Raw genomic sequence first — 25,017 nt, 5'->3', positions numbered from 1 at the left:
CTTTATGGGTGTGGCTGATGGACTGTGGCTTTTTGGAATCTGCCTGTTTGTCTCTTTGGAGTGTCACTCACCTCCACCACTCAAGATCATCTCTGTGCCCCCCTACACCGCACTTCCCCAGAAGTGGGGAAAAGCTTAGCAGCTCTGTGCCTCTGTCTCACAGAGGCCAGGACAGGCCCCTCAGGGGTTAGCTCTGGGGAATTCTCCAGCTCTGGCTCTGCCCTCTCCACAGTGCCAGGGCCCCTGAAGGTCAGAGGCCAGATGCTACCCTGCCGGCCAGGCTCAATCCCTACAGCAGTGCCTGCAATATCGCAAAGTGATTTTAAAGCAAGATCTCAAAGTGACCTTAAACCAAGTGATCCCTCAAAAAGGGAAAAGGACCCACAATTGTCCAGAGACTACTGTGGGCCATGTGTGCCATGCTAGGAGCTTCGTGTTCACCTTATCGATGCTTCTCACAGCAACTCCAAAAACAAACATAATCCCCATTTTACTGGGGAGAAACTGAGGCCTAGGTGGTGGCTCAAGGTCACACTGGCACAGTATGTGAGCAAATCTGGATTTGAACCCAAGACTCTCTGGCTCTAAAGTGTATGCTCTTTCCATGGCTGTGGCTGTTCCCTGAGCACCTTAGCCAGGAGTGGCCTCCACCTGGCCCCACAGCAAACCTGGAGGAAACTCTACCACCTCCACAGGGAGATCAGCCTTCAACTTCATCCAGGCTTTCCCATACCAAGAGAGGATCCCCGAGGACCGTGAGAGGGACTGGGGTGGGAAGGAGAAAGAAGCCAAGAGTCAGTACATGGTGGGGTTTGGAGTAGGCAACAGGATATGCCAGATCCCGGGGCTGGGGAAGGACCCTGCAGCTTGACCCACACACACTTTGTAGGACACACACACACACACATGCACAATGACTGCTGGACACACTCAGTGCACAGATCCAGCTGTGGGGGTCATTGCAAAGATGCCCAGGCACACACACATGCATGTTTCATGTGGTGCACACCTGATATATAGAACTGTTACCAACAGACATGAAGGAATCAGTGGAGTCATTACACGCAGATTCACAATGGTGTGCAAGTCGTTACTGACACACACACACACACACAGAACCACCAAAAAGAGGATTATGAGGGTGTTGTAGGAACAAATCAGCTCAGGGGCCTGACCAAACCCACTCAAGCCTCAACCCAGAAAACCTAGACCTCTTCCTCTGCTCCCCACAGGCACTCACACTGGACAGCCCACCAGTGTCCCTCTGCCCTCTGGGCCTAAGACCCGGACTACTGATGTACACACAGAGGAACAGGCATGCATACACACACGCCTTTGAGAAAACACCTATATGAACACTAACTCACAACAGATATGTTCCCCAAACAATATACAAAAGCCACACAGGCCTTTCCAACAAGCATGTACACACAACAGTCACTGGGGCGCACAACCATCCCACAAACATATATCCATGCAAGACTCTCACACAAGCACGTCCAGTGCCAGTCACGCAAATACACAACCACCCATGCACTCACACAGACCCATGGATCCATGTACACAACGTAGGAAGGAGGAATACAAATGCACACACAAATCAAATGCACACGCAAATCAAATGCACACATGAGTTAAATGCACTCACGATGGGGTATGTGTGCACAGACCATAAGCATGACACACCTCCCCCCCACAGCACACACCGCTGCCCCTCAACCCTCCACCTTGGCACAAACAAGGCCTGGGCTTGCTCCATCAGCTCCATCTCCTCCTTGCCTGAGACAGGCCCTGCCCAACCTGCCCCAGCCTGCTTGAGTGGGGCCCCGCCTGCTCCCAGCACCAGCTGCCAGCCCAGCTCAGCACAGGGCAAGCTGCCCACTGCTCGGGCACGTCGCTGCCCCACCGCCTCCTCCTTAGGCCTGCCATCTCAGCATCTGGGCCTCAGCCTAGGCCGCACCTAGCCCATTTCTGCAGGTGAGTGGGTAGGCAGGGTGCTTGATCCCCACAGCTGGAGGTCAGGAAAGGGGCCAGGCAATCAAGACCCCACGGGGAAGGGGCAGCCTGGCTCAGAGCCTCTCACCTCCAACCCTGTGCCTTCTTTTTCATTTTTATTTTATTTATTATTTATCTATTCTGAGACAGGGTCTCACTCTGTTGACCAGGCTGAAGTGCAGTTGTGCGATAGCCGCCTGCAGCCCTGAACTCCTGGGCTGCAGCAATCCTCCTGCCTTAGCCTCTCAAGTAAGCTAGGACTATAGGCACGTGCCATCATGCCCGGCTAATTTTTTAATTTTTAATTTTTCGTAGAGACGGGGTCTCACTGTGTTGCCCAGGCTGATCTCAAACTCCTGGCCTCAAGCAATTCTCCCATCTCTCAAAGTATTGGGATTATAGGCATGAGCCATCGCACCCAGCTCTTCTCCTTTTCAGATGGACCCCTCCTCACGAACATTAGGTCCCCATAGGTAACTTCCTGGTTGCAGTCAGCAAACACACCTAGAACTACAGTTCCACTGTAAACAAGGTATTCTGTCCACACTGCCCCTAACCAACAAACATGTCTACACACACACACACACACACACACACACACACACAGGCTTTCAAGCACACACACCACCACTGGAACAGATACCTAACCAGCACTCCCTGTCACAGGCCCACAGCACACAGCCCTGCATGTGCAACTCAATCATATATACTCCCAGCACAGCACACGGTGTCCCAAACCCCCATCTCACACAGTTTCATGCACAGTCCCCATAAAATATGCACAGCTGGACACAGCGTCTCTATGCATGTCTCATCACGCAGACTTGCACAGTGTCATGAGGCTCTTATCATTGTCCAAACACAGTCATGCCAGCTCTGTACTGGGATAGCTGGTTCTGGGGGACAGGTCTTTGCAGTTCCAGGACATTGGAGTAGCCTTTGTTTTATCCCTGCTCTGCCCCTACCCAAGAGCCATGATAAGCCTGGCTGGGGCAAGGAGCTGCAAAATGTCACTGCCAAAGCCATGCCTTCTCACAGACCAGCCCCTCAGGCATGGGGAGAAAAGCAGAAATAAGCCAATGGCTGGTTTGAGCTCAAAACCGTAGGAGCCCTATGGCACCTGAGGTGGACCTGGGAAGAGAACACATAAACCCTTGAGCCTGCTGGCCCAGGAGGGAGCTGTTCAAGGGCCGGGCAGACCCAGGAGGGAGCTGTGCAAGGGTCCGGCAGACCCAGGTGCTGGAGTAGTAGGGGCAATGACAGTGGCAGGAAAGGCATCAGAGATAGGGCCTGAGGTCACAAAGTAGTGACACCCCTAGAGCAACTCAGGGCAGGCCAGGCCCTTGGAGGGCACCAGACTCTCCTCCCTGTGCCCTTCCCCCTCCGCCTTTCAGCTTAGGAGTCAGGCAGCAGGTGTTCAAAACCTTCCCACTAGCCTGGGCGACGTGGTCAGAACTTGTCTGTACAAAAAATAAAATAAATAAAAATTAGCCAGGCATGGTGGCACACATCTGTGGTCCCAGCTACTCAGGAGGCTGAAGTGGGAGGATCACTTGAGCTTGGGAAGTTGAAGCTGCAGCTGCAGTGAGCCTTGGTCACACCACTGCACTCCAGCCTGGACAACAGAACAAGACCCTGTCTGGAAAAAAAAAATGCAGCTCTCACTGGGACTCCTGGGGGCTAACTCTGCTCTGCTTCCTGATATGAGTGCTGACAGCGTGATCTGTTCAGTATGTGAAACTTCATCACACTGTAGACTTCTGACTTCAGTACTTCTCTCTATGTATGTTTTTGTTTTAAATTTGTTTTAAAATTGTTTTTGTTTTAAATAAATCTCCCCGTGTGTATGAAGCTCCACATCTTTCTGGGTTGGCGTGCACATGTCTGTCTGTGCCTGTCTGTACCTGTCTGCGCCTATGCACATACAACCTCCCATAGGAATTATTCCTGCCGGGCAAGGTGGCTCAAGCCTGTAATCCCAGCACTTTGGGAGGCCGAGGCGGGCAGATCACGAGGTCAGGAGATCGAGACCATCCTGGCCAACACGGTGAAACCCCGTCTCCACTAAAAATACAAAAAATTAGCCGGGCGTGTTGGCGGGCGCCTGTAGTCCCAGCTACTCGGGAGGCTGAGGCAGGAGAATGGCGTGAACCCAGGAGGCGGAGCTTGCAGTGACCCGAGATCGGGCCACTGCACTCCAGCCTGGGGGACAGAGTGAGACTCCGTCTCAAAAAAAAAAGGAATTATTCCTTGTCTCTGGTGCCTGAGGCCCTCCATATGTGCACCTGACAGTACACACGTGCACACTCGTGCACACACACATAGCCCCTTGCCTGCCTGTCTTCCCTCCATGATGGCAAGGCTGCCGCTGCAGAGGGTGGGGAGAGAACGTAGTAAGGCCTTTCTTTCATTTAACAGCAGATATTTACAACCATCTGCTCTGTGCCTCGCACGGGGATACAGATGCATTCCAGGCAGACTGGGCCCTGGCCAAGCTCACTGTCTGCTGGGGAGGCTGTGGTGTGGTGAGAAGATGAGAAGAGCCCTGTGGGGTAGCACGGGGTAGGGGGAGCCCAGCCTCGGAGGGGCAGGGAGGGCTTCCAGAGGAGGAAATCCTAACTAAATTGGGAAGATGAAAGGCTCACAGGTGGATGGGTCAGCCATAGGAGGTGCATTCCAGGCAGGGGGACAGCATGCACAGGGGCTAAGGGTGTGAGGGGGTGTGACTTCCTCAGGGAACCCCCAGGGGATTCAGCTGCCTGAGTGGAGGGCCACAGCAGAGGCGACTTCAGCGGGGTCAGACGGGCCTGGAGTGCCAAGCTCAGGGGCTTGGGTGTCTCCAAGGAAGTGTTTGGGCCAAGCTGGGACATGATTGGTATCAACGGGAAGGAGTGCTGTGGAGGAAGGCGCACTGGACTGAGAGTGAAGACACGGAAGTTCTCACCCTGGCTCTGCCCGGTGCTGCCCAACTCCCCTCTCTGAGCCTCCAAAACGACAGCGTGCTGCACCTCGGAGCCGCTGGCTCACGGGCCGCTGCGTTCTCCTGGGGCCGCTCTGCTGCCGGCTTGCCTGTCCTCCTGGCTCCTGCCCACGCCCTTCTGCCCCCAGCCCCGTGCAGGCGTGGACCTCCCGCGAGGGCCTCAGCAGTCTCCAGGACGGAGGGTGGAACCCGCCACCTGCTGGAAAGGCCGGAGCCGGCGCAGAGCTAGCGTGGGGCAATGTGGCGCCCTCTGCGGGGAGCCCCTGCTGCCTCGCGCCGGCACTCAAACCTCCAGTGCACAATGCAGCGGAGGGCACACCAGCAGCAGCACGCCTGTCTCATCCTGCTCCTCAGTGCCCTCCGCCCTCAGCTCCCCCCACCCACCTGCCACCATGGCCCCTGGGTTGCCAAGGGCACAGGGCATGGGAGGACGTGGACTGATCCACCCCAAGCTCCGCTCACCAAGTCATGCCCTAGCCTACATTTCCCATGAGGATGGGAGCTTCCTCTGATTTGCACAAAGCCACCCTGTGGGTTAGTGGTGGCCTGCAACCCAACAACCTCCCAAGTCAGCCTCCTGGGATAGGGTGGATGTAGTGAGAGGGTGGGAGGGTGTGCAGGGTCGGCTTCCAGAAGCCGGGAGAGCAGTTTCTTTCCCTGCTCCTCTGCTGCCTCCTAGTGGATGTCTGATGTCTCTCCGGTTTGCACAAATCCATCCCGCTTCGGTCAACCCTAGCCGTCTTGGTGCCTATTCTTCAGAAGTTCAGGACAGCAGGCTGCAGGGAAAGAGGATAATCTACGGCTGTCCACGCTTCTCTGTGTCCCTTGGGTCCCCAGCACAGCACTGTCCCCCAGTGCCAATACTGGATTCTCAAAGTCTAAAAATGAAGGCAGAAGCTAGTGTTGGAGATTTTGCCCCTTTAATCAGCTCCACCTCAATCCGCTCTGTGCTGGCTCAGGTTCTTATGCTGCAGGAATCAAGGCGAGCCTTGCCTCTCTGGCCTCGGTCTCTCTGCTATGTTTCCTGTGGCTTGTTTGATTTTGTCCAGGACAGGTTGTTTTGTTTTGTTTTGTGTGTTTTGGGTTTGTTTGTTTTTGTTTGTTTTGTTTTGTTTTGTTTTGTTTTTTGGCTTTTTGTTTGTTTCGAACCAAGGTCTAGCTCTGTCACCCAGAATGGAGTGCACTGGCACGCTCTCTGCTCAATGCAACCTCCGGCATACCCTCCCAACCCCTGCCCCCAGTCAAGTGATCCCAAGTAGCTGGGACCACAGGTATGCACCACCCCCCGGGTGTGTGTTTTTTTTTTTGTGTGTGTGTGTGTGTGTGTGTGTGTGTGTGTGTGTGTGTCTCTCAGGGTCCCACTCTGTCACCCAGGCTGGAGTGCTATGGCGTGATCTCGGCTCACTGCAACCTCCGCCTCCCCGTTTCAAGCAATTCTTCTGCCTCAGCCTCCTGAGTATCTGGGATTACAGGTGTGTGCCACCACACCCAGCTAATTTTTTGTGTTTCTGGTAAAGACAGGGTTTCACCATGTCAGCCGAGCTGATCTCAAACTCCTGACCTCAAGTGATCTGCCCGCCTCAGCCTCCCAAAGTGCTAGGATTACAGGCATGAGCCACTGCACCCGGCCCCAGCAATTTTTTTTTCCTTTGATAGAGATGGGGTCTAGCCATGTTGCCCAGGCTGGTCTCAAATGCCTGAGCTCAAGCAATCTGCCTGCCTCTGCCTCCCAAAGTGCTGGGATTACAGGCATGAGCCACTGCACCCCCGGCCATTTTTTCTTTTGTATTTTGTCTGTTTGTTTGTTTTTTGGTTTTGAGACAGAGTCTCGCTCTGTCACCCAGGCTAGAGTGCAGTGGCATGATCTCAGCTCACTGCAACTTCCGTCTCCTGGGTTCAAGCTGGGTAGTTGGGATTACAGGTGTGCACCACCACACCCAGCTAATTTTTTGTGTTTTTGGTAGAGACGGGGTTTTCACCACATTGGCCAGGCTGATCTCAAATTCCTGACCTCAGGTGATCCGCCTGCCTCAGCCTCCCAAAGTGCTGGGATTACAGACATGAGCCACCGTGCCAGCCCTCTGCTCCTATCTTGTTTGGATTTTGTGAGATTCCATCTTGAGCCTGGGGAACTGTACATGTGTGTGCTTCCTGCACTGAGTAAAAGAGAACCATTCAAAGGAGGAGAAATTGAAGAGGAAAACTAGTAGACAGTATTGGGATTACAAACGTGAGCCACCCCATCCCTGGCCGTTTTTTCTAAACATTTGAATTAGTTGCCAACATTTAAAAATCAGAGGCTGATGCAGGAGGATCACTTGAGCCCAGAAGGTCAAGGCTGCAGTGAGCTATGATGGCACCACTGCACTCCAGCCTGGCAACAGAGCAAGACTCTGTCTCTAAAACAAATAAAGAAATAAAATAAAACAAAATAAAAATAAAGAGATTTCATGTAAAAATCCAAATTTCTAATTTATTTTGCAAAGTTGAAAATTCTGGCCACTCTGGAACCACATTCCCCGGTGGCTACATTGGCAGAGGGTGAGTAAAGAGGCTGCCTCAGACCTGATCCCAACATTTGAGGAACGAGGAAAAGGTGCAAAAGGAGAGCCATAGTTCCCAGCTCTTCTCACCTCAGCTCCTTCCTGCAGGCCAGAGGCCTGGCACACAAGTCTGTGGATGCCCCAGCTGCTCTTCCAAGTGCTATCTGTACCAGGCCAATAGAAATATTTAAGTAACCATCCTGGCTAACACGGTGAAACCCCATCTCTACTAAAAACACAGAAAATTAGCTGGCTGGCAGTGGTGGCTCACGCCTATGATCCCAGCACTTTGGGAGGCCAAGGCGGGCAGACCACGAGGTCAGGAGTTGGAGACCAGCCTGGCCAACATGGTGAAACCCCGTCTCTACTAAGACTACAAAAATTAGCTGCGCGTGGTGGTGGGCACCTTTAATCCCAGCTACTCCGGAGGCTGAGGCAGGAGAATCGTTTGAACCCAAGAGGCAGAAGTTGCAGTGAGCTGAGATCATGTCACTGCACTCCAGCCTAGGCGGAGCGAGACTCTGTCTCAAAAAAAATTAGCCAGGTGTGGTGGCATGCGCCTATAGTCCTAGCTACTAGGGAGACTGAGGCAGGAGAACCTCTTGAACCCGCAAGGCGGAGGTTGCAGTGAGCCGAGATTGTGCCACTGCACTCCAGCCTGGAAGACAGGGCGAGACTCCGTCTCAAAAAATATATATATATATATATGTATGTAAATTAAATATAAATGGAAGCCACTTATGGAACTTTCTAGTACACACATTTTAAAAAGTAGGTGAAATTAATTTTAATAATATATTTGATTTAACCCAATATACTCCAAATATCATTTCAATATGTAATTAATATAAAAAATTATTAATATGATATTTTACATTCTTTTTCCCTTATATTAAGCCTTCAAGATTGAGTGTACAATTTATATTCTCAAAACATCTCAATTCAGATTAGCTGCATTTCAAGTCACGTAGCCATATGTGACTAGTGGTGACCTTACTGGACGGTGCAAATCTAGACACCCCTAATTCTCACCCCAGCTGTCCCAGGACTAATAGTATGCAGGAAGTGGGGCATGGGGAAGAAGTCCAAGCAGCTCCCGGAAGAATGCTTAGGCCATTTGGACAGGACTTCAGGACACAGCCCCTTTCTGGGCATGTGCACTCCCTGGAACCCTTGGATTTCTCACCCGGGTGGAAGAGCGAAGCCAGAGGAGAAACAGAAAATTAAACCACACTTGTGCCCACATTTCAATCTATGGAGAGAATAAGAGCCCCATGTGCTTCAAAAAAAGTAAGGCAGGCTGGGCGCGGTGGCTCACGCCTATAATCCCAGCACTTTGGGAGGCCAAGGCGGGTGGATCCCCTGAGGTCAGGAGTTCGAGACCAGCCTGACAAATATGGTGAAACCCCGTCTCTACTAAAATGACAAAAATTAGCCGGGTATGGTGGCATGCGCCTGTAGTCCCAGCTACTTCGGAGGCTAAGGCAGGAGAATCACTTGAACCTCGGAGGCGGAGCTTGCAGTGAGCCAAGATCACACCACTGCACTCTAGCCTGGGTGACAGAGTGACAGTCTGTCAAAAAAAAAAAAAAGTAAGGCAAAGCATAATTCTCTGTGAACACAAGGAATATGCCGAAGTTTCTAATGAGCAAACAAACAGTTTTTTGAGATGGAGTCTCACTCTGTCACCCAGGCTGGAGTGCAGTGGTGTGATCTCGGCTCACTGCAACCTCCACCTCCTGGGTTCAAGCGATTCTCCTGCCTCAGCCTCCCTAGTAGCTGGGATTACAGGTGTGTGCCACCATGCCTGGCTAATTTTTTGTATTTTTAGTAGAGATGGGGGTTTCACCATGTTGGCCAGGCTGGTCTCGAACTCCTGACTTCTTGATCCTCCTGCCTTGGCCTCCCAAAGTGCTGGGATTACAGGCGTGAGCCACCATGCCCAGCCTAATGTCTGTCTGCATTTTCTTATAGACCTGCTTTGCTCTTTTACCTTAGCTGCCTGCCCCCATTGGCATTTAAGATTTTTATTCCTTTGGCCAAAAAATAAATAAATAAATAATAATAAACCAAGGTCTTATATTCTGTCAACTTTTAACAATGAGAGTCAGAAATATGCCTAAGTATTGAGGTTATTTGAGCATAAAGTTTGAGGATAGGCCAGGGCATGGTGGCTCATACCTATAATCCCATACATCGGGAGGCCGAGATGGGCGGATCACTTGAACTCAAGAGTTCGAGACCAACCTGGGCAACATGGTGAAACCCTGTCTCTACCAAAACTACAAAAAATTAACTTGTTGGCCGGGCGCAGTGGCTCACGCTTGTAATCCCAGCACTTTGGGAGGCCGAGGCAGGCGGATCACGAGGTCAGGAGATCAAGACCACGGTGAAACCCTGTCTCTACTAAAAATACAAAAAATTAGCCGGGCGTGGTGGCGGGCGCCTGTAGTCCCAGCTACTCGGAGAGGCTGAGGCAGGAGAATGGCATGAACCCGGGAGGCGGAGCTTGCAGTGAGCCGAGATCGTGCCACTACTGCACTCCAGCCTGAGGGACAGAGCGAAACTCGGTCTCAAAAAAAAAAAAAAAAAAAATTAACTTGTTGTGGTGGCATGCACCTGTAATGCCAGCTACTTGGGAGGCTGAGATGGGAGGATTGCTTGAGCCCAGGAGGCAGAGGCTGCAGTGAGCTGAGACTGAGCCACTGCACTCCAGCCTGGATGACAAAGTGAGACCCTGTTTCTAAAACAAAAAAAAACAAAAGTTAGAGGCTAGCCACCCAGATGGGCTCCCAGAAAAGACAGACTTCAAAGGAATGGAGTCAGTGTTCCCAGGCTTTTACTTCTATAGGCAGAAACAGGGAAGTCTAACAGAGTTCCACATTTTCCATACAAAGCCAGTACATAGGTCACAGCGATTTGATTGATCACAGCTTGCTACATTCCAAAGAAGACTGAGTTAACATTCCGTGAGGAGGGGTAATGATCTCAGGGAGTCTTATCTCAGACACTATTTGGTTATTTCTAATCATTTACAGGAAAAGGAGGAAGTCACAGCTGCATGTGTGTGGCACGGGCCACATAGTTATCCTCCACTCAAGGCTCAAAATAATTTAAAGTTCCAACACCTTTAAGTTTGAATTATTTAATTTCACAAGTCTTACTGTTTTAATAAATACCCAAAAGTAGACAGAGCTGGAAGGAAAGGTAGTGTCGGGTGACCACCTGGAAGCCAGGAGAGGGTGGCACTGCAGGGTGTTTGGCTGGACACTCCCCACAATGCCCTCCAGAGGGCGCCAGGAGCCTGGATAAAGAGACCCACAGCAGCAAAGGTGGTGACTGTGTCCCTCTCTCCACCACAAGGCAGGCCCATCCAGCATGGTCCCACTCGGGTCCTCTCCTCCAAGCCTGCAAGTTTCTCCTAAGTTAGAAGAGTCTGGGCAGGAAAAATCATCTGGAAAAAGCTCAGGTTTAGAGCCCTTTGTTCTGATCCACGCGGCCACCAAATAGCTAGGCAACCCTGAGAGTCTGCCCCTCTGGGGCCTATAAAATGGGGTTTTAATCAGCCTCACAGGGCACGTGTGTGGATCAAACAAGGCAGAGCCTTCCTGAGCGCTTTGGAGACTGAAACCCAACACAGACATGAGGAGGGAAACCTGAATGGAGCTCTTTCCTGGCTGGAACCACCGAGGTGTCCTGGAAAAACCTGAGCTTTTTTCCATATTATTTTGCCTGCCTGAGCAAGAAGTTTGCCCAAACGATGCTTCAAAAGGCAAGGAGAGCCAAGCTCAGCGGCTCACACCTGTAATCCCAGCACTTTCGGAAGCTGAGGCGAGCCAATCACCTGAGGTCAGGAGTTCGAGACCAGCCTGGCCAACATGAAGAAACCTCGTCTCTACTAAAAATACAAAAATTAGCCGGGCGTGGTTGCAGGCACCTGTGATCCCAGCTACTCGGGAGGCTGAGGCATGAGAATCGCCTGAACTCGGGAGGCGGAAGTTGCAGTAAGCCAAGAGCACACATTGCACTCCAGCCTGGGAAACAAGAGCGAAACTCTGTCTCGAAAAATTAAATAAAAAAAAAAGGAGAGGAGGAAGCTTATCTATGGAAAAGTGAGGCAGTATCACAAGGAATGTAAGCAGATAGATAGAACTGTGAGATTCAAATGGCTCAGATGGCAAGCAAAGCTGGTAACCTCTATGTACCTGCAGAACCCAACCAAGTTGGCGATCATCAGAATCAGAGGTATCAATGTGTGAGCCCACAGGACCAAAAGGTATTGCAACTTCACCTTTGTCAAATCTTCAGTGGAAGCTCTGTGAAGCTCAACAAGGCTTCCACTAACATGCTAAGGATTTGTAGAACCATATATTGCATGGGGGTACCCAAATCTGAAGTCAGTAAATGAACTAATCTATAAGTGTGGTTATAACAAAATTAATAAGAAGTGAGCTGCCTTGATGGAGAACACTTTGATTGCTTGATCTCTTGGTAAATATGGCATCATCTGCATGAAGGATCTGATTCATGAGATCTATACTGTTGGAAAACTCTTCAAAAAAGCAATTAACTTCCAGTGGCCCTTCAAATTATCCTCTCCATGAGGTGGAATGAAGAAAAAGACCACCCATTTTGTAGAAAATGAATGTTGGCAACAGGGAAGACTACATCAATAGGCTTATTAGAAGGATGAACTAAGGGTCTACCATAATTTTTTTTTTTTTTTTGAGGTAGAGTCTCGCTCTTTTGCCCAGGCAGGAGTGTAGTGGCATGATCTCGGCTCACTGCAACCTCTGCCTCCCAGGTTCAAGCGATTCTCCTGCCTCAGCCTCCTGAGTAGCTGAGATTACAGGCACCTGCCACTACACCTGACTAATTTTTTGTATTTTTAGTAGAGACGAGGTTTCACCCTGTTTGGCCAGGCTGGTCTCAAACTCCTGATCTTGTAATCCACCCCCCTCGGCCTCCCAAAGTGCTAGAATTACAGGCATGAGCCACTGAGCCCAGCTACCTTGATTATTTTTCTAATCTGGTCAATGAATAAACAGTTCCTGCTTTCAAAATGAAAAAAAGAAAAAGAAAACCTGATAGAGGTTATGGAAAGTGAATGTGCTGCCCTGGGGTGGGTGAGGGACACAGAAGGGGACAGAGAGATAGTTCATCTCGAAGGGAATCCTAAGGGAAAGAGCATGCATCTTTATTTATAGTTTGCAAAACATCTTCACGTGCATCACCTTAATAAACATTACTGCATTTAATCCTCATGAACACACTGCAATCTGATTGTCCCCATTTCACTGACAGCAAACTGAAGTTCAGAGCAGGGAGGCAACATCCCCAGGGTCATAGATCCTGTGTGAGTGGCAGAGCCAGGGTGCCCACCTAGGTCTTCTGCCCCCTCACCCAGGGCTTATCCCACTGCGCTGACTTTAATCATGTGTCCCTTGCAGAGGATGCCAGGGCCCATCTTCCTGAAACTGCTTCCATCAACTCCCTTCCTTGCTCCCCATGCCCCAAGAAAAACAAAAAAAGAAAAACAGGCCAGGCGAGGTGGCTCACACCTATAGTCTCAGCACTTTGGGAGGCTGAGGCGGGTGGAGTACCTGAGGTCAGGAGTTCAAGACCAGCCTGGCCAACATGGTGAAACCCCATCTCTACTAAAAATACAAAAATTAGCCAGGTGTTGTGGCGCACACCTGTAATCCTAGATACTGGGGAGGCTGAGGCACAAGAATTGCTTGAACCTGGGATGCAGAGGTTGCAGTGAGCTCAAATCGTGCCACTGCACTCTCGCCTGGGCAACAGAATGAGACTCCATCTCAAAAGAAAATAAAAGAAAAAAGGAGAGGAGGGGAGAGGAGAGGAGAGGAGAGGAGAGGGTAGGGGAGGGGAGGGGAGGGGAGAAGAAAAAGAAAATAAAAGGGACAGGCACGGTGGCTCATGCCTATAATCCCAGCACTTTGGGAGGCCAAAGTGGGCAGCTCATGAGATCAGGAGATTGAGACCATCCTGGCTAACGTGGTAAAACCCCATCTCTACGAAAAACACAAAAAAATTAGCCGGGCGTAGTGGTGAGTGCCTGTGGTCCCAGCTACTCGGGAGGCTGAGGCAGGAGAATGGAGTGAACCCAGGAGGCAGAGCTTTCAGTGAGCCGAGATTCCACCACTGCACTCCAGCCTGGGCAACAGAGCAAGACTCTGTCAAAAGAAAGAAAGAAGAGAGAGAGAGAGAGAGAGAGAGGAAGGAAGGAAGGAAGGAAGGAAGGAAGGAAGGAAGGAAGGAAGGAAGGAAGGAAGGAAGGAAAGAAAGAAAGAAGGAAGGAAAGAGAGAGAGAGAAAAAGAAAAAAGAAAACAAAATCTAGTATTGTCAAGAGTCAGGCCGGGCGCGGTGGCTCAAGCCTGTAATCCCAGCACTTTGGGAGGCCGAGGCGGGCGAATCACGAGGTCAGGAGATCGAGACCATCCTGGCTAACACGGTGAAACCCCGCCTCTACTAAAAATACAAAAAATTAGCTGGGCGTGTTAGCCGGCGCCTAGTCCCAGCTACTCGGGAGGCTGAGGCAGGAGAATGGCCTGAACCCGGGAGGCGGAGCTTGCAGTGAGCCGACATCATGCCACTGCACTCCAGCCTGGGCGACAGAGCGAGACTCCATCTCAAAAAAAAAAAGAGTCAGGACACACCACTTACACAAGCTTAGACTGATTCTACCTCCCTGAATGGGGTTTTAAGCCCTGCCTCACAGGATCGTTGGGGAGTTGAAATGAGATGACGCACAAGCAGGTGAAGTGGATATTTAAGAAATGTCAGCTCCTGTCCTTCCTGAGTTTCCTCATCTAAATGACCGTTGGATTTCCAGCTCTTCTGTCTGTGTAGTTTCTGAAAGATAAATGGGAGGGATGGTGTCCCCTTAATGCTGGGTGACCTTGATCCCATGGTAGATGCACCAGAACCTGGAAGGAGCAAGCAGGGAGGGAAAGGGAATTCTCCCTGGAGCCATCCTGCCTTTCCCTGAGCAAACACCCAGGGCGTGGAAACTCCCAGGAGACTATCTGGTGGGGCCCCTGGCTGCCCCCAGCATGCCTGCTTCTGGGAACAGGGCCAGATAAGACAGGTGACTGGCTTCAGGGAGGATTGGGTGGGGCACAATTGAAAATATTGACTTAGGGCACCCATGGTAAGCGATCCTTCTCACTGGGTGCTGTGACTGCGCTGGGCTCTAACACCACTCACCTGATTCTTGCTGAGGGCCAGGCTACATGTGAGCAGAAGGCAGAAGGTTGATATTGTTTCACGAAATTTTTGTTTTAGTTATATATGTGTGTGTGTATATATATATATATATATATTTGCAGGTGGTGATAAAATGAATTTCTTACTGTGGGCCACTGCCAAAATAGAGCCCCTGCTCTGGATAATGGTGCTGTTAATGTGTACTACCAAAGAGTGAGATCCTCTAAGGTGACAGTGTGCAAATCCCTGGGCCTGGGCCTGGGGCTGGGTGGGAGGGGTTGGCGGTGGAGGGTTCCTGGGCTCAGTCTGGAAGCCCAGCTCCATCGATGTGGGTAGCTAGGGAGGCGCTGTGTGGTAGCTAGGGAGGTGCAGAGATGGGGCCCTCAGAGGGGAGCCCAGGAGCTGGGAAGCTGAGGACCCAGAGACAGGAGCCCTGGAGAGAGACCCCACAGCAGAGCCTGACAGGAGCTTCCTGCACCAGCCTGTCCCCACTCACAGTACCCTCTGCCTGTCTCTGTCTAATCTCCATTGGTGTTTCGGAAAGTCTGGAAATGCCCCCATCTCAGTCGTGCTAAGGGCTTGTGCACTTAGCCCAATGCTGAATGGACAGGGTGGCTGCCTGGAACTCTGTGCTGGTGGCAGTGGAGCAGGACTGTGGGGATGCACTGCCCCACCCAGCTGTGTCCTAACCCCTCCCGCCCTGAACCTTGGAGGTTGTCTCAAGAGTCAGGCAAACCCCTTCACACACTGTGCACACCCATACACACACAGTACACCCTCCACATGCAAACACAGAATGCACACACACCCTTTATATCACACACACAGCTTGTAAAAAGGATAGGAAGGGGGTGGTGGCTGTGACTGAGTGGAGTGGGGAAGGGCCAAGTCCCATACAATCTTAGCTTCTAGAAATTGTGGGTATGACACACCCAATGGCTGAGAATAGACTCTGAACCTCTGAAGGGATGGAAAAGCCAGGATGCCTTAGTCCCTGACTGCAAAGATTGAAGGTGATAAAAAAACATGTCTGGCCACAAGGAAAGGCCATGTGCCTGGCCAAGGAGGAGTACAAGCCTGAGAGCTGGACAGCTCTGGGTGCCAATGCCAAATCTGCTAGTTTCTAGATGAGCCAACTACTTAGCTTCTCTGAGCCTGGCTTTCCTTATATGCAGATAGTCCTGATGCCAAGGTGTATGGGAAGCACACTAAGCTCTCTGCTGATAATGCCCTTAAAAACTTGCTCTGCCTGCCTCTTGGGCCTTGCTGCACAGATCAAATGAACCTTGGTATTTGAAAGCACACTGTAAACCAGAAAGCACTGTGCACAGGTCAATGACTATTATACAGGTGTAGACATCTATGGCAACAAGCAAGGTTTCAACCAGGTTTCAACAAAGGAGCTGAGGGGGTCAGACTTTCCCACTGTGCACCCCCTGCTTCCTGGACCCCTCCCAGTTTCTCAGTCCCAGGAAGAGGCCTCCTGACCACCTCCCTACCACCCGGGTGGACATCAGATGCACACACAGCAAGGACAGTTGGCAGAGCTAGCTGAGGTTTTATTTTGGACCAAAAAAAAAAAGCAATTGAATTGTTTTGTAGCTGGAGGCATGGGCAAGGGAGGTCCCCAGGTAGTAAACTCCCCAGGTGGGCTGAGAGCTAGCGCTGAGCCTCAGGTGGGTCTCCTGCTCCCAGTGCTACCCTGCATAGCGGCCTCCCTCCCAGGCTCTGGGGCAGCGCAGGAGGGGTAGGCTGGGAGGGGCTGCCGCAGCTGTTCACTTGGGCAGGACGTCGGAGGACTCGGACACCAGCTTCCCATCACGTGTCTCAATCTTCTTCACAACCACAGCCCTGGAGGAGCTGGTGCGGCTGAAGGAGCTGGAGCCCGCGCCAGAGCCAAAGCTGGAGCCCAGGCCATAGCTGAGGCCGGGGCTTGTGAGGCCCCCATAGGCCGAGCTCAGACCACCTGGTGAGGGACAGAGGTAGCCACATGAGTACAGAAGCCCACCCCACGGCAGGCCCCATGCCCCTCCTCCCTGCTCACTCCCAACACAGCCCCAGGGATGGGAGGTTAGCCCAGCTCTGCCTGATCAGTGATTGCATGGTCCACTACTCCAGAACTGTAAGGGAAAACCAGGAGCAGGGTGGGAAACAGTTGCCATATATATAGCTGTGTGACCTTGGACATTTAACTGGACCTCAGCTTCCTCAACTGAAGACGTTTACAGGTGTCATATAAAAAATAAATTACAGCCGGGCGCGGTGGCTCACGCTTGTAATCCCAGCACTTTGGGAGGCCGAGGCGGGTGGATCACGAGGTCAGGAGATCGAGACCACAGTGAAACCCCGTCTCTACTAAAAATACAAAAAATTAGCCAGGCGTGGTGGCGGGCGCCTGTAGTCCCAGCTACTCGGAGAGGCTGAGGCAGGAGAATGGCGTGAACCCGGGAGGCGGAGCTTGCAGTGAGCCGAGATTGCGCCACTGCACTCCAGCCTGGGCGACAGAGCGAGACTCCGTCTCAAAAAAATAAAATAAAATAAATTACAGCGAGGCCCAGTGTCTCATGCCTGTAATCCCAGCACCGATCACAAGGTCAGGAGTTCGAGACCAGCCTGCCCAACATGGTGAAACCCCGTCTCTACTAAAAATACAAAAATTAGCTGGGCATGGTGGTATGCACCTGTAGTCTCAGCTACTTGAGAGGCCTGAGGAAGGAGAATCTCTTGAGCCCAGGAGATGGAGGTTACAGTGAGCTGAGATCATGCCACTGCACTCCAGCTTGGGTGACAGAGCGAGACTTCGTCTCAAAAAAATTAAATTAAATTAATAAATAAAATAAATCACATAAAGCCTGTAGTATACTTAGCACAGTGCCTAGCACACAGCTATGGTTTATTTGGGTGCTTTCTAATAGTAACTCTATTACTGGGGTCCTGAGTATGTGCCTCCGCACCCTAGGATTCTCCCAAGAACATGAGTGCTCAGGCTGAGGTCATTGTGAGCGACTGAGCACAGCCCCCTCCCTGGAGCTGAGGCCTCCCTGGGCCCTGCCTCCCACCCTCATCCCAGGGCCCTGGACACCCACCTGCATAGCCGCTGGTGGTCTTCGTATGAATACTCATGTTCTGCATCCCAGACTCCAGCCTATACCCAGACAAATGGGGTGTCAGGACCAATTCCTAGCCCTTCTTGGCCCAGAACAACAGGACCCCAAGTCCCAAGGGGCTTCAGGGGGCTCCCACCATCCCCACCCCAGGTCCCAGGGATAGGGAAGCGGGTCCGGTCAGAGGTCCCCACACCCACCTGCTCTCCTCGCCCTCCAGCAGCTTCCTGTAGGTGGCGATCTCGATGTCCAGGGCCAGCTTGACGTTCATCAGCTCCTGGTACTCACGCAGCTGCCGCGCCATGTCCTGCTTGGCCCGCTGCAGGGCGGCCTCCAGCTCGGACAACTTGGCATTGGCATCCTTAATGGCCAGCTCTCCACGCTGCTCGGCATCTGCAATGGCAGCCTCCAGGGAAGCCCTCTGTGGGGTAGGGGACAGGTAAGTAGGTCAGGCTGGGTATGCCTTCTCTTCTCCCCTGCTCCCACCCCCCCTTAGGGTCCTCCCCACCACCACCTAGGCTGACTCCCCCCAGCTCAAATTAAATGAGACTAAGGGCCAGGCACGGTGGCTCATGCCTGTAATCCCAGCACGCTGGGAGGCCGAGACGGGCAGATCATGAGGTCAGGATATCGAGACCATCCTGGCTAACACGGTGAAACTCCGTCTCTAGTAAAAATACAAAAAAAATTAGCCGGCCTGGTGGCGGGCGCCTGTAGTCCCTGCTACTCCGAAGGCTGAGGCAGGAGAATGGCGTGAACCCGGGAGGCGGAGCTTGCAGTGAGCCGAGATCGTGCCACTGCACTCCAGCCTGGGCAACAGAGCGAGACTCCGTCTCAAAAATAAATAAATAAATAAATGAGACAAAGGAAGCAGATCAGAGAGACATGAGCAGCTTCCAGGTGCTTCCCCTCCACACCCTTCTCACCTGCAACACTGTAAGGTCCCCCCACCCTAACTGGACTAGATCCCTGGGTTCTAGACTTTCCTTAAAGCAGCAGAGCTCAACCTTACCCTGATGCATATGACTGATTAAAGCAGGCTTGGGAGCATGTATCACGAGCCCCAACATACCTGCCCCAGCCCCCTTTCACCTCTGTCCTGGCCCAAGGGACCTTCCCTGCATCCCTTAGCTTGTCAGAAACAGACTAGGAAGCTGAACTGTGGCTACCCCTCCAACTCCTGAACCCTGGTCTAGGATTCCTTCCCCGACTCCCAGAACTCTCACTTTTCCTACATTATCTCCTCTCACCAGGATGTGTCCAAGGATCCCCTCCCACCCCCAGCCCGGCCCATACCTGGCCTTTGAGGCCCTCAATCTCAGCCTGGAGCCGGCTGATGTTCCGGTTCATCTCGGAGATCTCAGTCTTTGTGCGCCGCAGGTCATCCCCGTGCTTCCCAGCCAGGCTCTGCAGCTCCTCATACTTGATCTGGTACATGCTCTCAGCCTCAGCCCGGCTGCGGTTGGCAATATCCTCGTACTGTGCCTTGACCTCCGCAATGATGCTGTCCATGTCCAGGGAGCGGCTGTTGTCCATGGACAGCACCACAGATGTGTCCGAGATCTGGGACTGCAGCTCCCGGATCTCCTGTGGGGGAAGAGGGCAAGTGGTGAGGCCCTGTCTCAGCACACAGGGAGCCCCCTTTTCCACAACAGCCTTTCTTAGGGGATAAGACAGGGGCAGCAGAGGAGAGGAGCAGGTGGGAGTCAGGGTTAGGGAGAGGGCAAAGTTCCCGAAAAAGGAACTAGGTGCACCAATACTAGGTGCACAGAGGGATCCAATGCAGCTCAAAGATTAGGAACAAGGGCTTTGGGGACAGAGTTGCTGCTGAATCACCACACCCTATGATGACCTTGGATATGTTATTTCACTTCTCTGAGCCCACTTTCTCCTCTGTGAAATGGGGTAATGACTCATCCCTCATGCGGGGGACAGAACGTATAGACCCAATACTAGCTGAGCAAATATTGGTGGCTGTAATTAGTCAGCAGTGGGCCTTTGTCTTATTAGTGTGCTGGGGGCTGGGAGGAGCCTCTGGTTGAGTCTCAGGGTGGAGGCGCTGACAAGGCTGGGGGACCCTCACTCTCCTGCGACCAAGAACATACCTCTTCATACAGCTGCCTGAGGAAGTTGATCTCGTCAGTCAGCCCTTCCAGGCGAGACTCCAGCTCTACCTTGTTCATGTAAGCTTCATCCACATCCTGGGGGATGAGGAGAGGGGAGCCTGAGCTGGGTTTCCACACCCTACCCCAACCAAGGGGCTCCCAAGGTCCACCCAATGGCCTGGTCACAGGACTTTCTAGTGCCCACTTTGTGGTTTGATCTTCCAGCCCAGCCTCTGCCCATCACATGTGCATTCTCAGCCCACACACCTTCACCTCTGCTTCCTGCAACACACCCTCTTCCACCTCCTTCTCTAGGGAGCCTTCTAGAGCCAGATCTCCAGTTCTACTGCTCTGTTTTCCGAACCATGTCCCAACATCGATGTCAAGAGTTCTGTCCAAATGCACCTACCACTCCATCCTTGTCTACCTTTCTGTGCACCCAAATGTTGACATAAATGAGTTTGTCCCACTACTTAGGAATATTTAGGGACACAACCCAGAAAGCCTCTTGGTCTGAGTCTCTGAGCCCCAGCCTCCAGTGTCCAGATAGGAGAAGGGAGACTCCCTCACCTTCTTGATGAGGACAAATTCATTCTCCATCTCTGTACGCTTATTGATCTCATCCTCATACCTGTGAGGAAAAGACTTAGAATTAGAGGATGAAGGCAAAAGGGAGGTTGCCCTTGGTCTTTTGGGAGATGGGGGCGTTGTGAAAATCAGGAAAATTCAGTTCACGGAGATGCAGGATATGAGAAGGCTGGTCCTTCTGCCTTCCCCAGCTACCCTCTCCCACTCTCACCCCTCCCTCAGCCCGTGGGAAGCAGGAAATCTCTCTCCGAATCCATGAATACACATCGGATTGGACACCTTGAGAGTGTTAACACCAGGGCCTGACATGAGACCTCAAACAGAACTTTCTAGAGTTTGCTAGAGGTCAAGGGTCAAGACTAAAGAGGGGCCAGAATGTTAAGTACAAAAGTGAGGCCCGTAGGCTGCCTATCTCTCCCATCTCAGGTTTACCACATAAACATTGACACATAATTTGTTCTCCAAATCCAGACAGTTGAGATTGAAAGGGGGTGGGTACTAACAACGATTGTGCTAGGACCCTGGGCATAAACACAGACTGTTCCGAGCAAACCTCATCGTGTGGTCACCCTAATTAGATAGGACTGCACTGCCCACAACAGAGGGCCATGGGGACTTAGTCCCAAGGTCCCAAGGGGTGGAGGAGAGCACGGTGACTTCAGTTGGGTGGAGGGTGGGAGTTGCTCACTTGTTCTTGAAGTCCTCCACCAGCCCCTGCATGTTGCCAAGCTCCGCCTCCAGCTTCAGCTTCTCCTGGCCCAGAGTCTCCAGCTGCCGCCTAAGGTTGTTGATGTAGCTCTCAAACATGTTGTCCATGTTGCTCCGAGCCGTCTTCTGCTGCTGCAGGAGGCTCCACTTGGTCTCCAGCATCTTGTTCTGCTGCTCCAGGAACCGTACCTATACGAAGGAGGAGAGAGCAAAAAGGTCTACATCAGGCCAGGGTTCAAAGTCTGGAGGGAAGCAAGCAGTCTTTTCTCTTAATTCACTCCCCAAGCAGTAAGGTCTCCAGACCCCAGGCACCTGGTTAGCTGTTCTGGAAGGATCACCTATGACCAGGGGGAGAAAGTATGGCATGATGGTGAGGTGGGGAGCAATGCCCCTCCAGCATTGGGTGGGGGAAGGAGACAGGTAAGGGAGTTATGTTAAAGCTGCATTTGCAAACCAATAGGCCTAATTTCATTTACATAGATTGTATATTACAGATCAATAAAAATAGCCAAGCTTTCTTTGGGAGTCTCGCTCTGTCGCCCAGGCTGGAGTGCAGTGGCGAGATCTCAGCTCACTGCAAGCTCCGCCTCCCGGGTTCACGCCATTCTCCTGCCCCTGCCTCAGCCTCCCGAGTAGCTGGGGCTACAGGCACCTGCCACCACACCCGACTAAATTTTTTGTATTTTTAGTAGAGACAGGGTTTCACTGTCTTAGGCAGGATGGTCTTCAACTCTTCACCTTGCGATTGGCCCGCCTTGGCCTCCAAAAGTGCTGGGATTATAGGCGTAAGCCACCGCGCCTGCCAAAAATAGCCAACTTTTCTGAAGATGTTAAGATTGAAAAAGAGGCCGGACACGGAGGCTCACGCTTGTAATCCCAGCACTTTGGGTGGCCAAGGCAGGCGGATTTCTTGAAGTTAAGAGTTCGAGACCAGCCCGGCCAATATATTGAAACCCTGTCCCTACTAATAATACAAAAATTAACCGGGCGTGGTGGCATGCACCTGTAGTCCCAGCTACTCCAGAGGCTGAGGCAGGAGAATCGCCTGAACCCAGGAAGCGGAGGTTGCAGTGAGCTGAGATCACGCCACTGCACTCCAGCCTGGGCGACAGAGTGAGACTCTGTCTTAAACAAACAAAAAAACTTGTAACTCCTTCTAAACTGGAGGGTCTTCTTGGAAGACAGAAATCTTTTAAGGGTACAGGCTAGTTCCCTCCACCACTCTCTGCAAATCGCTTTCTTCCCCAGGTCATTCTGTCCCAAAATTATTTAAAAAAAAAAAAAAAGTGATTATAACATCTTACCCTAATGGAATGTGGGCCAAGCACTGCTGAACTCTTTACATATGTAAATTTGAATAGGCAAAAACTCTTGGATTTAGGGGCTCTCATATTCACTTTATAGATGAGAAAATAAGACTTGGCAAGGGAGTCCATAACCAGGAACCGGCAGAGCAGTGCCAACCAAGAATTCAGATTCCAAAGCCTTTGCTTAGCTGCTCTCTATAAGGACCCTAGGGCTAGCAAAACGCAGCCAACAAGTCAAGTCCAGGCGCTTGGAGCGCCAAGGGCCCCCGACCATAGGGTTCCTGGGGCTCCGGTTCCTCCCGGCTCACTCTGCCCCAGGATTTCCCTCCTCCCGTTCCCACAATGCCTTCCAGGAGCCAGTCAGCGTGAAGGGCCCAATCCTTGGGGCCGCCAGGGGCCCGGGGCCCCTCAGGCATCGGAGTCCCAGGGTTGCAAAACCCGGTCTGGCTCCTGCTGTGTGAACGTGGAGCCAGGCCGCTGGGGCGGAGCAGGCACGGGACGCGAGAAAGGGACACGGGCTGAATGGGCGAGGGGCGTTGGTGGGCGACCGCGTTATCTGAAGCCATAAACTTAACAGGACCTAAGCCCCGGGCGGGGCATCCCACGCCCACAGACTTTGAATCCTGGATGGGCTTTCGGAGGCCAGGCCCTGGCGCCTCCTCCACCCCACCCCACCCCACCCCCGACGCCGAGCTCCGCCAGGTGGAGGAGCGCGTCCCGAGACGGCTGCCCGCAGCCCCTCACCCCGCCCTCGGCCCCGCCCACGCTGCCGGCGCAGGGGCCGGGGTATGACTCATTCTGTGACCCCCGCACTCGGGCCTCCGGGCGCCAAAGGCCTCAATCAATATTTGCTCGTTTGAACCGAGACACCCACTTCCTGAATGCTAGAATCACACCAAACCCCTATGAAAAAAAAAAAAAAAAGAAAGAAAAAAAATCACAAGGCACCACTGGGGAGCCCTTGGGGTAGTGCCGGGAAAGAGGCGAACCTGGAGGAGGGTAGTCCCCGAACAGCTGGGACTGCCGCAGGGTGATAGCTTAAAAGACGGTCAGAACTCGGGCTGGGGTGAGAACAATAACCGCTATTATTTTTTATAATTTGGGGACAGAATGACCTGGGGAAGAACGGGATTTGTAGAGAGGGGTGGTGGGAACTAGGCTGTACCCTTAAGTTGTCTCTCTCTTCCAAGACCCTCCAGTTTAAAAGGGAAGGAGGAAGCCCCAGGATTCATCCCGGCCGTCCAGACCCTCTCCCCACCCTCACCCAGCCCAAACCAAGGTGCACGGGAGGGGTGAGTCGGAGGTTGGAAGGGAAAGTGTCGCCAGGGCGGGTGAGGCCCAGCAGGACGCCAGTTGGGGGCTGGAGATGTGCATAGGGACCGGGACTACCAGGAGAAAGGGGCTGCGGGCACAGTCAGCCACGCAGGGGGGACCCTCACCTTGTCTATGAAGGAGGCAAACTTGTTGTTGAGGGTCTTGATCTGCTCCTTCTCCTGGGTGCGCACGGCCTGGATGTTGGGGTCCACCTCCAGGACAAGGGGGCTCAGCAGGCTCTGGTTGACCGTGACTGCGGTGATGCCTCCCATGCCGCTGGCCCCACCATAGCCGCCGCCCAGGCCACCCCGAAAGCTGCTGCTGCCCACTCGGGAGAAGCTGGAGGAGCTGATGCGGGCACCGGGCCCACTCGTGTAGGAGCGGCTGCTGAAGGCCCGGGGGCCAGAGGTGGACACCTTGTAGGACTTCTGGGTCACCCTGATGGACATGGTGGAGGCAGGGGTGGAGGCAGGAGTGGAGGCAGGCGGGCCGAACCAGGCGGAGATCCTAGAAGGAGCGGAGAAGCTGCTTCTTGGTGAGGAGAGCTCTCAGGAATGGCCTTTTATAAAAGAGAGCCCAGCCCCGAGGGATGGGGGGGAAAGGCCTCATACCTGAGTGGCTAGGCCCAGAGGGGGCTGGGCCTAACCCGTCACCTGCCACCTCCGGGCAGGACTCAGGTGGGGGCAGCAGAGAGCTGCCGCCACCCAAGGGCCCGTTCCAACCCTGGAGCCCACTCCAGCACCACCCCCAGAAACCCAGGAAAAGGCAATTCAGTGAATATGAAACTGGAAGAAATCCTGTCTTGGCACAAGCGCCTGTAACAAGCAGACTTGCCTGGGCTGCCCAGCCACTACAACCCTGACTCCTGGGTCTTGTCTCCCTCCCTCCTGGGGGAAATAAACTGGAGGACTGGGAAGCATGGGAAAAAGGGGTCTCCTAGCATTTGGGTCTCCTCTGAGCTGCTGACACCCCAAAGAAACTCTCCTGTGTTCTCCCTGATTGAAGCGATTATGAGGGCCTGCCTGGGCTGGATGACAGAACAGCTGGAGTCCAAAGCCTTGAATCTGAAATCAACCATTTGCCTCATCTCTCCAGGTTATTGTTCCACCCCTAGCACCTGGTACAGTGCCAAGAGGGTCTGG

At 52.6% G+C, this 25,017-nt stretch overlaps 1 protein-coding gene across 1 annotated transcript; it reads right to left on the bottom strand.

The window, feature by feature from the left end:
* Positions 1 to 16,287: 16,287 nt before the first annotated feature.
* Positions 16,288 to 24,431, bottom strand: KRT8 (keratin 8). Its single transcript, XM_032173650.3, has 8 exons — positions 24,001 to 24,431; positions 21,235 to 21,443; positions 20,529 to 20,589; positions 19,959 to 20,054; positions 19,150 to 19,440; positions 18,054 to 18,274; positions 17,836 to 17,894; positions 16,288 to 16,715 (listed from the first exon to the last, which is right to left on the bottom strand). The coding sequence occupies exons 1-8, from the start codon at positions 24,322 to 24,324 to the stop codon at positions 16,525 to 16,527; spliced, it is 1,452 nt and encodes a 483-aa protein (XP_032029541.1). The 5' UTR covers positions 24,325 to 24,431; the 3' UTR covers positions 16,288 to 16,524.
* Between the last annotated feature and the right edge of the window lie 586 nt (positions 24,432 to 25,017).

The sequence above is a fragment of the Hylobates moloch genome, unplaced genomic scaffold (assembly GCF_009828535.3).
Source record: "Hylobates moloch isolate HMO894 unplaced genomic scaffold, HMol_V3 SCAFFOLD_13, whole genome shotgun sequence".
Taxonomy (NCBI): Eukaryota; Metazoa; Chordata; class Mammalia; order Primates; family Hylobatidae; genus Hylobates; species Hylobates moloch.
This window is presented reverse-complemented; position numbering and strand designations above follow the sequence as displayed.